A 13062-nucleotide genomic window follows, 5' to 3' on the forward strand; every position below is an offset into this window, starting at 1 on the left:
CAGATCTATGTTGGGTTTGGTGACATCATCGTTGAGATTGATGAAGACCTTGCCCACTGTGATAGATTTGTCGATGAAGTCGTAGCTCGTCGACATCGCTTGAGCCATCGCTTATATATGAGTCCGCAGATGACTCAAACGACATGTCGCCGAAGATCTTGGCGAGTTTCTCTCTTGCTCGGTGCCGACGTAACGTGTTGCCGAAGTTTCTTCTTCTCCCGACTCGGTTGACGATGTATAGCTTGAAAAATCGGAATCGACCGCCGACGATCCCGACGAAATCGGAATTTCGACACGATACGATCCTTCCTTCTCGACGCGAAAGTGAAACCTTCCGAACGTCATCTCCATGGGCTCCGCCAGATACGCATATGCATCCAAACGGGAGGGTGGGTGAGGAACAAAATCGACAGGACCAGCAGCGATCTGTTTACCTCAATCCATTGCGTTGCTTGCGGTTGACGATATCGAAGATCTTGAACGTGCCATCGAGATCAGATCCTTACGCCTCTAGTTCCCACAGACGACGCCAATTGACAAGGTATCAACTTGTCAATGCCTATGAATTGTAGGCTAGGGTTTAGTTGGAAGTAGAGGGCAAGTAGATCTCGAAGGTTTCAGCTGAAAAGTACTCGACGATTATGAAAAGTAGGGTTTGCAGACAATGATTCGATGATCTCTTCGTCCCTCGACTCCCCCTTTATATAGGAGGCGGAGTCGAGGGTTTCGTTTTGTACAAGTTACAGAGTCCGGGACGGTTTCTAACTCATCCCGCCAGATTACAAATAGCACTTCCTATTACAACTCTAACTTTCCTTAATATATCTTGGGCTCCCGAATCTTCTTATTCTTCGGGTAGTGGGCCTTCAATAAACCCCGGGTACTATCTTCGGCAGACCCATTTAGTATGCCTATGTCAGTTGGTCACCCTGCTGCGGGTAGCCTACGGGTGGCGGCGGCGCGACGTAGGCCTGCTGCTGGCCCTGCGGAGGGTACGCCATGTTTCCCTGCTGCTGGTAGCTCATGGTCGAAGTTGCGGAAAGAGTTCTGAGAAAAAAACTCGTATGTTCTCCTGGAACGATGAACGGATGCCTGAATCAAGAACAAGAGATGCCTAGGAAGAAGCTTTGCTGTTGCGTTATCCAGCTGCTAATATGGCATTTATAGGAGCTGCAGCGATTTTGCTTAGAGCAATTCCAATAGTATAGCCAACTGTTGGCTATAACAAGATGTCATATCATTTGTAGTCATCATATAGCTAACATGTACAATAGTTGGCTATAAGAATGTAATACTTTACTAATATATGGCCCACCTTTCACTCTCACAAGGTGCCTAGGAGCACGTGCAAGAGACTGTATGTGCATAGTAGCCCACCTCCCTTCTCTCTCCTCTTCTCTCTCCTCCAACTCATCTAAAATATATTATTTAATGTCTTATAGTCAGCTGACTGGACTCTATTGTACTTGCTCTTAGACGCGTCGACAAGGGAGAGGAAGGTAAAGCGAAAGGGGACAGGTGAACCACCTGGACGGATAGAGGGAACCGTCGCATTCGTGTGTGCGCTCGCATGCCACATGGATGCTGATCCGATTTAAACAATTGGAAGATACGTATAGTGATTCGATTAATCGCGACTGGACGGTGGCTCTCGTGATTGTCCTTCTCCGCGTTCAAGATTCTATCCTTCCAGGCTCATCTGCTTGTTCTAGTCTATCTAAGTTTTCGTTTTTGTATTTTTATCTTCCACTCCATAAACTATGTCGTAGTCCTCGGATAAGGTGTTTTTGCACTCGGAAGTAGATGCTCTTATTTTTCTAAATAAGTTTTAAACGTATTTTAAAATGTTAAAAAAATATGGTAGAAAATATTGCATGTACATCTCAATGTTCTATGTGCTCGCAAAGTTGTTTCACAAAGAACCAATATTGTTTGTATGGTGTGTAAAAAAGACAAAAATCGATGCTAAAAATAGTTCTTATTGAGACAATTCTTTATCTTTTTTATACAACACATAAAAAATGTCGGTTCTCCACGAAAATTACCGTGCACGTCTAAAATGTTGGCATGTATGCGTGAAATTTTTGGTTTGATTTTTGTATCATTTTAAAATGGTTTTTTAAGCGGGAGGAGCATATGCACCTGGTATCAAAAATGGATTTCTGGGAGTCCACTCCTTTCTATTCCTTGGAAAAGATCGAGTTCCTCATAGTATACTTCCTCTCCTTCGGGTTCGTCGGTAGTTTCCTTCTCAGTTTTCTCATGCTTTAGCAAGGGTTTAAGATAGTATGTAATGAGTACGAGGGTACTCAGCAAGTTACATAGGTGATTATTTGATGCCCTATCTAAATTCTAGGATCGGACATCCTGCCGATCCTAGACTTATGCAAGTTTTCAAAGACGATTTGTTACATAAGGTAAGTTTTGTTCAGAAAACTACGTCCGTCTTTGTGGGTCACTAAAACTTCCTGGAGTTCCTTTCACACTACGATCTTCTCTTTTTCCCCAAGAATAGAGAGTAACATGTCACGTTCGATACATTCTCAAGAGATGCGCTACTTTTTCCACAAACATCTTAACCCTTGGTGCTTAACCAAGAGCATGTCCACATTCACGCTTCGTTAGGTTTAATGCCCGACTAAAAGACAAATCAATCATTGTCTTTCTCTGTAACCCTATATTCCACCATTTGTAGCAAGTTTCGATCACAAGACCGATGCTCAATTACGATACCCTCCCATTAAAGATACTAAAGTTGTCATCCTGCAGCATAAAGCATAAGATGAGAACGTTACAGATTCTCACCTGCTGATTCGGCTAACGTAATACATCCCAACTAAGAATTTGAGGAAACGCTAAACGAAGAAGATCTAGCTGACCTCGTCATTCCATTCCAGAATCTGTGGTCAGCACTGTTTATATGGCGCTTAGAATGACTGACTATAGTTATCGTTTAATCATAAGTTTATTTAGTACAATTAAAACTTCATCACACAATTTTCACTCTGTATCCACCCATGATTTCATTTCCCACCCAATAGATCCATCGTGGCCGATAACCCTAATTTCATATTCATTAGGAAAACAATATTTTTGCTTTTAAATGTAATGGTATTGTAGCTATGTTGAAATAGTTTGTATAAAAATCAAAAGGGCATGAGCAAGGTTTAACTTGCTTTTGAACTTTCCTGACAACTGTGAGTTACTACAGTTCACGGATTCTAATTGACCTCGAACCTCTAGTTCTCGAAATAGGATCATTGTCCGGTAAGAACAGTGTTTAAAGAACGAAATTGCATGCCATTATGAAAAATATTAGATGCATTATTAATAGTTTGTTGAACCCTCCCCTTAGTGATGGTTTTAAGGTTCGCGTGATATTCTTTTACTACCTTTTGCCATCATTGGTTTATTGATTATTTCTTTTTGGTAAAAAGATATTTTGTTATTATCAAGCACTCAATGATGAAAATTCTTTACTTGAGATGAAATACTCAAAGTATTTTAGTGGCATGGTCCTAAGGTCACATTTCAAATATTTATTCATAATTTTTCATTTAGTTTACATTTTAATTTCACTTTAGAATGTTTATATATTTGTATTATTTTTTAATTTAGATTTTTCATGTTTGTGAATAAATTTGAATTTAGAATTTGCATATCTCTATTTTGTATTGGTATCAATGTTGATTGAATAGCACTATTTTTTTTGAATTTTAAGTTTGAATTTGAATTCAAATAGTATTTTATTTAGACATTTTAAATACCTCAAATAATTCTTGAAACAAAAGTATTTTTAGTGGTCAACGAAATTTTATATTTGGATTTGTTATATTTTTCCCTATCTGCATGTATTATTATTTTATCTATTGACTAGTTTTTAATTTATTTTTATTTTTGGTATTATGTGAAATGTCTATAATAGCCCTGTGCTAGTGGGTCCCACTGGTCAGACAAACCAATATGGTCACCCATCGGACATGGTTCGGTTCGGCCGAACCGGCCCACCACTCGCGCCATCACTCGCACGGCTGCTCTCTCTTGTTTGTGCTAACTCTCATCCTCGAGGTCGCCCGCCTGATGATTTTGGCTAGCTCCGGTCGTTGCTGCCACCAAGCTCGCGTAGAACTGCTCGCCTTGCTTCGCTATCCAACTCAATTTAACTCTTGGTCCCTCTCACAATTGTTCCAACCCTCTCTGAAACTATGTTTAAGAGTGGTTGTGCTGCCACAGCGCTACAGTGAGCTCGATGGCCTACCTACGACCGCTGCGTCGTCTATGATGCTGCACCACCACTGGCGTGACCAGGCGCAGGTCGATCTACCCCCTATTGGGTGCTCCATGTGTCGTCGATGTTGCGTCTCTGTCGCCTTCGTCTCCATCAACGGTCATGTGGTTGAGCTAGGCTTTCCTTAGCTTCTATGGCTACGGTATGCTCCTCTTCGACTCGTCTCTCTAGATCTAGATCTATCCCCTCTGCCTCGAGTTCTCGGAATTTGGCTAACTACCGATCACGACCTAGTCAATTATAGGGTTTATACACTTTTTTTAGGCAGAAGGTGGCATTACATTAAAGTGACACGTGACAGGTACAAATTGCATATAGGCCCTTAACAACACTTGTCCTAAAAAACCTAGTATTTGAGGATAGGGCCTGCCAAATTTACAAAACACAACCCACAACAAAACATGAAAAAGCAATCAGGTCCTGGAGCTTCACCGCCACCGCTCGCCGGCATCCTCAAAGCGTCGCCGCCGAGGAACTAGGAGAAGTTGCTCGAAATCCTTCTTCCAGCGAAAAACCGCCTCCGTTGGCTACCTCCAAGCCGCCGGGAATGAATCACTTGGCTGCGAGGAGGCGTCGAGATCCAACATGGACAGAGAGAGGCCTCCGACATGGAGGTTGAGTAGCAGCCGCCTTGTCGGCTGTAGATCGCAGCGGTCATGGTGTCGACTGCGTGGTTGCGCTTGTCAAAGAACCACCAGAGATAGAGCTGGCGCCGCCTGGTCGAGAACACCGCAACGCCCCTTCTTCTACCCTCGCCTCCATGGCCGGACAGAGAAAGAAACATGGATGTGCAACCCCTCAGAAGATAGCACCAGCTAGCCCTACTAGTCTCAATCTTTGCAGGGGAAGACAAAACATCAGGCAAGCCAGTTCCCCCCCCCCCCCCGCCCCTCACCACCATGGCCGGCCAGGGAATAGAGCATGTTGAAACCTTGTACACCGCCGTGCTTCTCCCCCTGCCGCCACAGCCAGCCAGGAGGAGTAGGGCAGTCACCAAACGCCTGCACAGATGGAGACATCTACTGGGCCCTTTATTGAAGGAGATCCTGGAGCAGAAGGCCCGCCGCGGTTGCTCCCGCCGTTGGAGCTCGCCGCCGCCGATCCACCGCCTGAAGCGTCAGATCCTGGCAGCCCTACTCCTAAAAACCGGCAAATAGCCGAAAAACCTATTTCTACTCGTAAGATCTACTCCAGCGCCTCTCCTCCGTCATCTCTGGTCGGCAGAGAAAGCTCGGCAGAGAAAGCTCGGGATCGGCCCGGTCGGCAGAAGTGAACTCTCAGAAGCGGTGGGGGGGGGGGGGGGGGGGGGGAAGGAGTCCTCCTGCGTCAAAGAAACTTTTGGGTTTATACACTTGATTAGTTGTTCTTGGTCATCGTTGGTAGTCAATTACGTCCTAGGTTTAGTTTATCACTCGATCATTTCCAGGATTTGTTGTCTGAAGATTTTGACAAGTGTTAATTGTATTTAGTTTCAGTTTCGTCGAGAAAGATGATAGAGTTGTATTTGATTGAATTGTCGGAGACGTTTCGCAGGTGATTTTGGTTTATTAGCTCAATTCTTTAGTATAGGTAATCGATATATACAAATAAGCTCAAAAGAGCTACACTGCTGCATAATAATATATACTCATATACATCGATTTACATCACTAAGATGACCACCATACATACCCATATACACAGAAAATAGTATGCTCAGAAACCAACTAGTACCCTACAAAGAAACAAATAGCGAGCCAATGGCATGGCAACATGGAAATGGAAAGAATAAAAGAATGCTCGACAACTGATGATTCGACGCAACACAACATGTCCAAACTCCATGTCAACTAATCACGACGAGCAGAACTTGATCAGAAGCAGGCGTCGAGGAGGCAGCAGCAGCAGAGCGCCGCGCAGCTGCAAGCAAGAAAGAGAAGCAAACATAACCATCAGTCAGCAGTTTCATCACGAAGGTACTGTACGAGGCTACGATCGATGCAGCAGAGCGAGAATTCGGAACTTACCATCCTCTCCAGAATCCGCCGCCGTTGTGGTGGTGGTGGTGGCCACGGCTGGTGGTCTCGGCGGCGCCTCCGGCAGCTGGGTACTGCTGGTCACCCTGCTGCGGGTACCCGACGGGCGGCGGCGGCGCGACGTAGGCCTGCTGCTGCTGGCCCTGCGGAGGGTACGCCATGTTTCCCTGCTGCTGGTAGCTCATGATCGAAGTTGCAGAAAGCAGGATGCTAAGCAAAAAACTAGTGTGTTGTCCTGACGGATGAAAGGATGCCTATATCAAGAACAAGAGATGCCGAGGAAGAAGCTTTGATGTTGCATTATCCAGCGACTGATCTGTGTATTTATAGGAGCTGCCCACAGGATTTTGCTTAGACGCGTCGACTTGCGATAGGAAGAAAAAGCGAAAGTAGACAGGTAAACCACCCACCTGGATCACGGTTCACGGATAGATGGAACAGTCACTTTCACGTGTTGCGCTTCCGTGCCACATCGATCCTGACTCGATTAGAAAAATGGAAGATATGTATCGAGATTCGATTAGTGGCGACTGGACGGTGGCTCTCGTGCTGATAGTCGTTCTCCGCGTCCAGAGATAACGCGTGCTGGTGCACCGCCATTGGTCAGATGAGCAAATCCACACTCGGCCGGTGCAACGACCAGGGAGCCTAGGGAACAAAGGCCAAGACGCCACGACATGTCTCTGCTAGTCAGCGCGTATTTGTGTATTCTTTCTCGTCGTCACTAGGGAGTAGATTATGTCTGCTGCATTTGTGGTAAACCGTGTTGGACGGTAACATTTTCTTCTTTTCTTAAAACAAAAGGAAAGAAACTGATCGCCCTCGAAGCTGAATTATGTGGAGGCGCAAATTACATAGATCACCCTAAAATAGAAAGAAATAACCCCATGGTCCTCAGCATATGCAAACAAGACCCTAAAAGTAAAAAAATCACAGCCAAATCCTTCGCCTTCGCCACCACTTTTGAAGAGGTCTCGAAAACCAGCCACCAGCAACGACAACGGGAACTACGTACACCACTTGGGTTGAGGCCACCGAGCTACGCCGCGCTGAAACTGAAGATATTCCGCATTGGCTCGCTCGCCAAGAGGACGAAGAAGTTGTGGTGCCAGCCGAACACCACATCACGTAGTGGACGTCTTCGGACGTAGATCGTACATCGACATACATAGCATCCGTGCATGAACTCCGCATGAGAGATTCACAAACGATCCCTGGAGCTCAATCTAAAGAAAACTAGTCCATCCTCCGCCTCCATGGCGGCTAGATCTAGCATGTACTAAAGGAAAAAAGAGCTCGAAGTCCATTGGACTTTATTGAAGGAATTGGCGGAGTCATTTCCCTCGGTCGGCCACGACATCTCGCTGCCACAACCATCAGCAACATCGCAGCCCGAAACCACACCCACTCGTGTGCGTCGATGACTTTCTCGTCCACGTATAAAGCTGAATACAAGTAGGCCTACCTTTATTCCAACTACTACCTACAATCCTAGATTCGGCGCCTCTCCTAGTCAATCTCCTCATGGTTACTCTGGCGAGAAGAGGGGCATTAGATCGGCCCAACTCTCCATGACCGACTCTCAAGGCGTTGTAAGAAGGGAGATGCTTCGAGAGGAGAGGAGAAGCTCTAGTGTTTAGTTGATTAGGGTAGGTACAATCCAAAATGCTTAGATGGGTGATTAAAAAATAAACATTTTTTTATTAAACATTGTATGTGTGGGTTCTTTCAGAATTAAGTGTGCCCTTTTATATTGTGCTTAATATTTAGCACTTCTCCTATACAACAAAGTATTGACGCTTAATAAAAATCTTGGTTTATTTCTGTAACCACCCATCTAAGCAATTTGAATTGTACATGATCTTAAACGGGGACAATGTCAAGCAGGAAAATTATGGCATTGCAACGAGGTCGTCTCCATTGTAGCGTTTAGGCATAAAAACTAATATCTGAGGATGGTGGACAGAGGCGGAGCCAGGATTTCGACATAGGGGAGGGGGGAGAAGATAATAATCACCAAAAAGTTGACACATTACAATATAGCATTCATGTCGAAGCATGACGAAATATGTTTGGCAATAAAAATAAAAGCTACAACATTTATGTTTTAACCATTTTTGGCTACCAAAAAAATAATCATGCAAACAGTTTGATAATCTTAGGCGCTTGAAACGTTTGGAGCTTCAAGCATTTGGCTTGTAAAAATATAAACTATCCTTTACGGTGCCTACTGCCCTTCTCTTCAGCTTTGAGCCATAATAAAATCAAAAGAAAAGTATCTAGTTAAAAAAATAGCCTAAAATTAAGTGTGCTAATTACCAAGACAGATGGATCGTAATTCATAAAGGAAAATTACTAAGCACGGAGTAGCTAATAGCTGCTTAGAGCATCTCCGGTCGAGGCCTGGGGGCGCGAGCGGATGCATTGGTGGCGGAGGCCGACGCGTTGGCGGCGCAACTGGAGGCGCAATTGGAGGAGGAGGAGGAGGAGGAGGAGGAGGAGGAGGAGGAGGAGGAGGAGGACGAGGCGGAGCAGGAGGACGACGACGATGGTGACTTCGAGTGGTCCGACGACGACGTGCCGCACCCGGACGAGGCGGTGGATCAGCAACGAGCACTCGTCGAGTCCTTCGAGTCGGAGAAGAAGCTCCAGGACGACGCATGTTCCCGTGAAGACGCGCAGATTCGCCGCACCGTCGAGCTCTCCCTCCAGGCGGCGCAACAGGGGAGGGCAGGCGACGACGCGCTGCTGGAGCAGCGGCGTCTGGTCACCACCCTAAGCATGGAGAGGCGGCGCGCGCAGCAGGAGCTGCGGCGGAGGGAAGGCGACGACGGGGCGGGCCGTCGAACGCACCGCCGGGCGGCTAGTAGGCTAGTGTTTAGATGAAATCCCGTTTTCATTCAAACTTTGTAATATATAATCAAATTTGAATAAAAACCTTTATTTTCGTGCACTTATATTTATTTGGGGTGGGTGTTTGGGGGAGCGGTTGGGGACCAACGTCCCCCAAACGCGACACGAATGAAACACGTCCCCCAAACGCTCGATCCGACGCCGTTTGGGGGACGGTTTAGGGGACGCGACTGGAGGTGCTCTTACGGATAGAGAGCACGCAGCCAGTGTGGCCATACTAGCAGCGTACCCAGGTTAGCGGCACATGGCAATTAGGTGGGCACCTGCAGCGCATGGGCACACAATTTATCCGCAGCGGGCTCCGCTTAGGGGACGCAGTTAGTATGCCCTCATCGGCCGCGTGTGTTTAGCACCACACGCTGCCATTAGGCTTAGACCGGTGGGGCGCCAAATAGTGTCAACATAGGTTAATTCGGCCCGCTTCTATTATTTTGACTTAACAAAATTTCAAGCGACATGCCGAGGCAGTTCTCGGTTTCCCCAATCTCTCTTGACGGCCGCGCGCTCGACCTGGCCGCCGACCGCGCCTAGGCATTGAACTGCTGCCCACGCCGCGCCTCATCGTCGCCATTAAAAGGCCCGCCACGTGAAGCGGTCCTCCTTCCACTTCCTCATCTCGTTGTCGTCGATCGCTCGCTACTCCGCGCCCCCTCCGTCCACCTCCACCCGGTATGAATCTTGTGCCCTGAACCTGCTCGACGAAATGCATGATTGATGATTGATGTTGGTGTGTCGATGATTGATGCTCGTGTACTGATGATTGTTGAGTGATAGATAGTGTGTATCGGTATGAGGTGTTGATGTTTTGCCAAATGTTGATTAATTTCCATTTCGACAAATTTCTGGCACTCCGTATGTACCAAATTTTAGCAAAGGTCATGCCGAAATTTTCGTTAATTTTACTTACTATATGAATTTCAATTTTAGGTCAAAGATGTTGGGACACCACAATAACAAGGCGACGTGTTCTAACTCTGCGCCGCAAGAAAAAGAAAATGCAGTACATGAAGAAGCAATGTTGGATTTTTTCCAAGATACTACTGGCACTGATGGCAACGACGGGGCCACTAGTGCCACTGATGGAAACATGACCACTACTGGCACCGAGGGCAATAAACTGAAGAAATAACGTAGGGAGAGGCGCTGAAACAAGCTCGACAATATAACGGATAATGTCTTAGAAGTAATTCTTGCCAATGGTGAGCCTATTCGTTCGCCCTTTGTTGCAGCGAGGTATGGCGGCCAATGCAGGTGTATTCTTTGAGATACCGTTTCGATCAACGAGAACAACATCAGGAAGAATGCAGAATTATGTGCCAGTCTTATCTCGAAGTTTGCACAAACGGTACACATTCTCAGACCCTCACAATAACCTACATCTCACCAAAAATCTGGTAAACACCCACGCCCTCGGCAAGTGCAGTAGGGACTTGAGCAGTTGGAAAATGAGGGTACGATTACTCCAAGGTCCACAAAGCATATCCCACACTCACGGAGGGGGAGTGGGTAACATTCAAGAATAATTGTGCTCGGAAGGAGGACAAGGATTTGGGGCAATGGGGTTTGGACAAGCCCCTATAACACAATAGTAGCATGCAAACTGGCACGCGAGCAATAGCACCAACTACTAGTGGCGTGTGGTCCGACATGCTATCATTAACCCTATGCTATCTATCAGTCGCGTGTGGCCAAGACACGCGGCTAATAACTGAAACCACTGGTGGATTACCAATCGTGGGCCGTTTGGCACGCGAGTAGTAGGATTTTTTCTACTAGTGCGTTAGTCCTCGCAAAGACATGTCCAGGCAGATGGGCTCTTGGGCTTGTAGTCGCTAAACACCGCTACATATCTCTTAAGTGCACCTGACTACAAATCTGTTAAGTATAGCATAGTTAAGCACGTAATCTTCTCTTATGGGTAAAGTAATACACCTCTGCAGAGTATATTAAATTGTGGCTTGTCACTCCTTGTTCTGGGAAGGAACTACGAACGCGCCAGGAAAGGAACTCCATGAAGTTCTGGTCAACCTGTGAAAACTGACGGATATAGCTTTTTAAAATAAAATAAACATTTTGAAGAAATGATTACGAAAACTTGCATTTACCTATGACTTTCTAGTTTGTGATTTTAACTAGTGCATGATACATCTATTTTTATTATTGAACTTATCGAGTACGCTCATACTCACCCAGTCCCTTTTGAACCCCCTGCTTAGATTAGGATCCATCAAAGGAGCAACTACACTGAAACTGGAAGACGGAGAAGTCAACTACTATAAGGGGGTAGGAATCAATCAAAGGAGTCAACACAGCCAACTTCTACCCCTACCATGGTGGAAACCTAGACTAAGAGTAGAAGGGAACGAGATCCCTGATTCTAGAACCTAAGTAGCTAGAGTTGTAGCGAGTTGTTTAGAAACTCAAATATCTCTAAAGCTAGAGTTAGAAATAAGTAAAACTACGAGTTGTTCTTCTGGATTTTTATTTGCAGTTTACCTCATTGTAAAGTAGGAGGCTGGGTTGATCTTCTATAAAGAGATTGTGTGTACTTCTTTAGATATGTCTTGGACTCGTATATGTTTCTCTTCTAACACACTTGGAGAATTGTAATACTAGTGAAACGGTATTTCATTGATGTTATGTCAACAACTTTCGTTCTACAACATGCAGTGGTATGCTGGGTCACCATAAATACACATGTGTTTGGTGATGGTAAGCTGTCTCGGCGAAGACGAAGGCACATATGGCCCCTAGATCCCACCTCAAGCCCACTCGCATAGTGGCGATGAAGACGAGATGCACGAAGCGGCTGTGGGTGGTTCCTTGCACCGCTGGAACTCATCTGCGGCGGGAAAGAAACGGAAACAACCGCTAGCTGCTGCTGTTGATTGTTTGATGGCGACTTCATGGTGATGGCGGCCCGCGACAAAGTGGCGAGAGAGAGATAAATCGAGCCGAGAGAGAAACTGGGAAGTTGACACTGTGGCACTACAGGAATGGCACGAGGTGCCGACGGCCAAATATCGGGGCCGTCAGCACATGCCGACCAACCCAGCCCCTCGGTTTACCCCTCGGCTTACAGGTGCCCTCGGCGTACTCGTTGCTACGTCGACAGTGACCCTCGGCGTACACCTGGCCGTCGGCGTAGCCACGAGTAGCTGGCCCAGCTCGATCGTGCCCTAACGGCCATGTGATGGCGTCACGTCTACGCTGAGGGTCACCGTCGGCATAGCTATTTTCCATTTTACCACATTAATCTTTAAAAAATCATAACTAAATCATTATAATTCAGAAAAATACAAATAATATGTCAAAAATTTTAGAAAAATAAGATCTATCTTGGAACAATATCAAACTTAAAATATTGCAAATATCTCAAAAAACCTTCTAAAAAATGAGCTATCATGTCCGATGTTTCATGACTTTCACGCCGAACAATCAATGTTATGGCTAGAATTGTCGTATAGTTTGTGATAATTAATGTGCCCATATTTTGCACATATGTGCATCTTGGGATGTCCTACGATATTGCAGGAGGAAGTTTTCCTTTTCATCGCACGGAAAACCATTTTCCATTTTTGAGGTGCCGAAAACATGGTGTTTTGTGAAGCAACCATCAAATTAAAGTTTCACATTGGTACCAACTCATTTTTCAAAAATACTAGACCACCTAAAATGGAAAATTTCTCAATCGGTATATTTGGAACATTTCCGTCCACCCCTCATGAAAAAGACAAATTAATACCGAATCAGTAGGAGGCCGACCAGATTTGAACTACAGATGCATGTTATAATGCTCAAGATTTTTTGTAAAATTTTTTTTTAGGTTCACAACATGCCATTTCA

The 13062-nt window shown here is 45.5% G+C and overlaps 1 protein-coding gene across 1 annotated transcript; it reads right to left on the reverse strand.

Moving 5' to 3' along the window:
• Positions 1 to 6037: 6037 nt before the first annotated feature.
• LOC124683072 (cysteine-rich and transmembrane domain-containing protein WIH2-like) lies at positions 6038 to 6586 on the reverse strand. Its single transcript, XM_047217649.1, has 2 exons — positions 6295 to 6586; positions 6038 to 6187 (listed from the first exon to the last, which is right to left on the reverse strand). Exons 1-2 carry the CDS (start codon positions 6486 to 6488, stop codon positions 6142 to 6144), a joined length of 240 nt encoding a protein of 79 aa, XP_047073605.1. The 5' UTR covers positions 6489 to 6586; the 3' UTR covers positions 6038 to 6141.
• Positions 6587 to 13062: the final 6476 nt, after the last annotated feature.

This window comes from Lolium rigidum, chromosome 1 (assembly GCF_022539505.1).
Source record: "Lolium rigidum isolate FL_2022 chromosome 1, APGP_CSIRO_Lrig_0.1, whole genome shotgun sequence".
NCBI classification, from domain to species: Eukaryota; Viridiplantae; Streptophyta; class Magnoliopsida; order Poales; family Poaceae; genus Lolium; species Lolium rigidum.

Excerpts from the sequence above, each read along its gene's own strand:
- LOC124683072 (XM_047217649.1), bottom strand. The coding sequence starts at position 6,488 with ATGAGCTACCAGCAGCAGGGAAACATGGCGTACCCTCCGCAGGGCCAG. Across the intron at positions 6,188-6,294 it reads GGCGGATTCTGGAGAGGATG|CTGCGCGGCGCTCTGCTGCT; the intron begins GTAAGTTCCGAA and ends TCTTGCTTGCAG.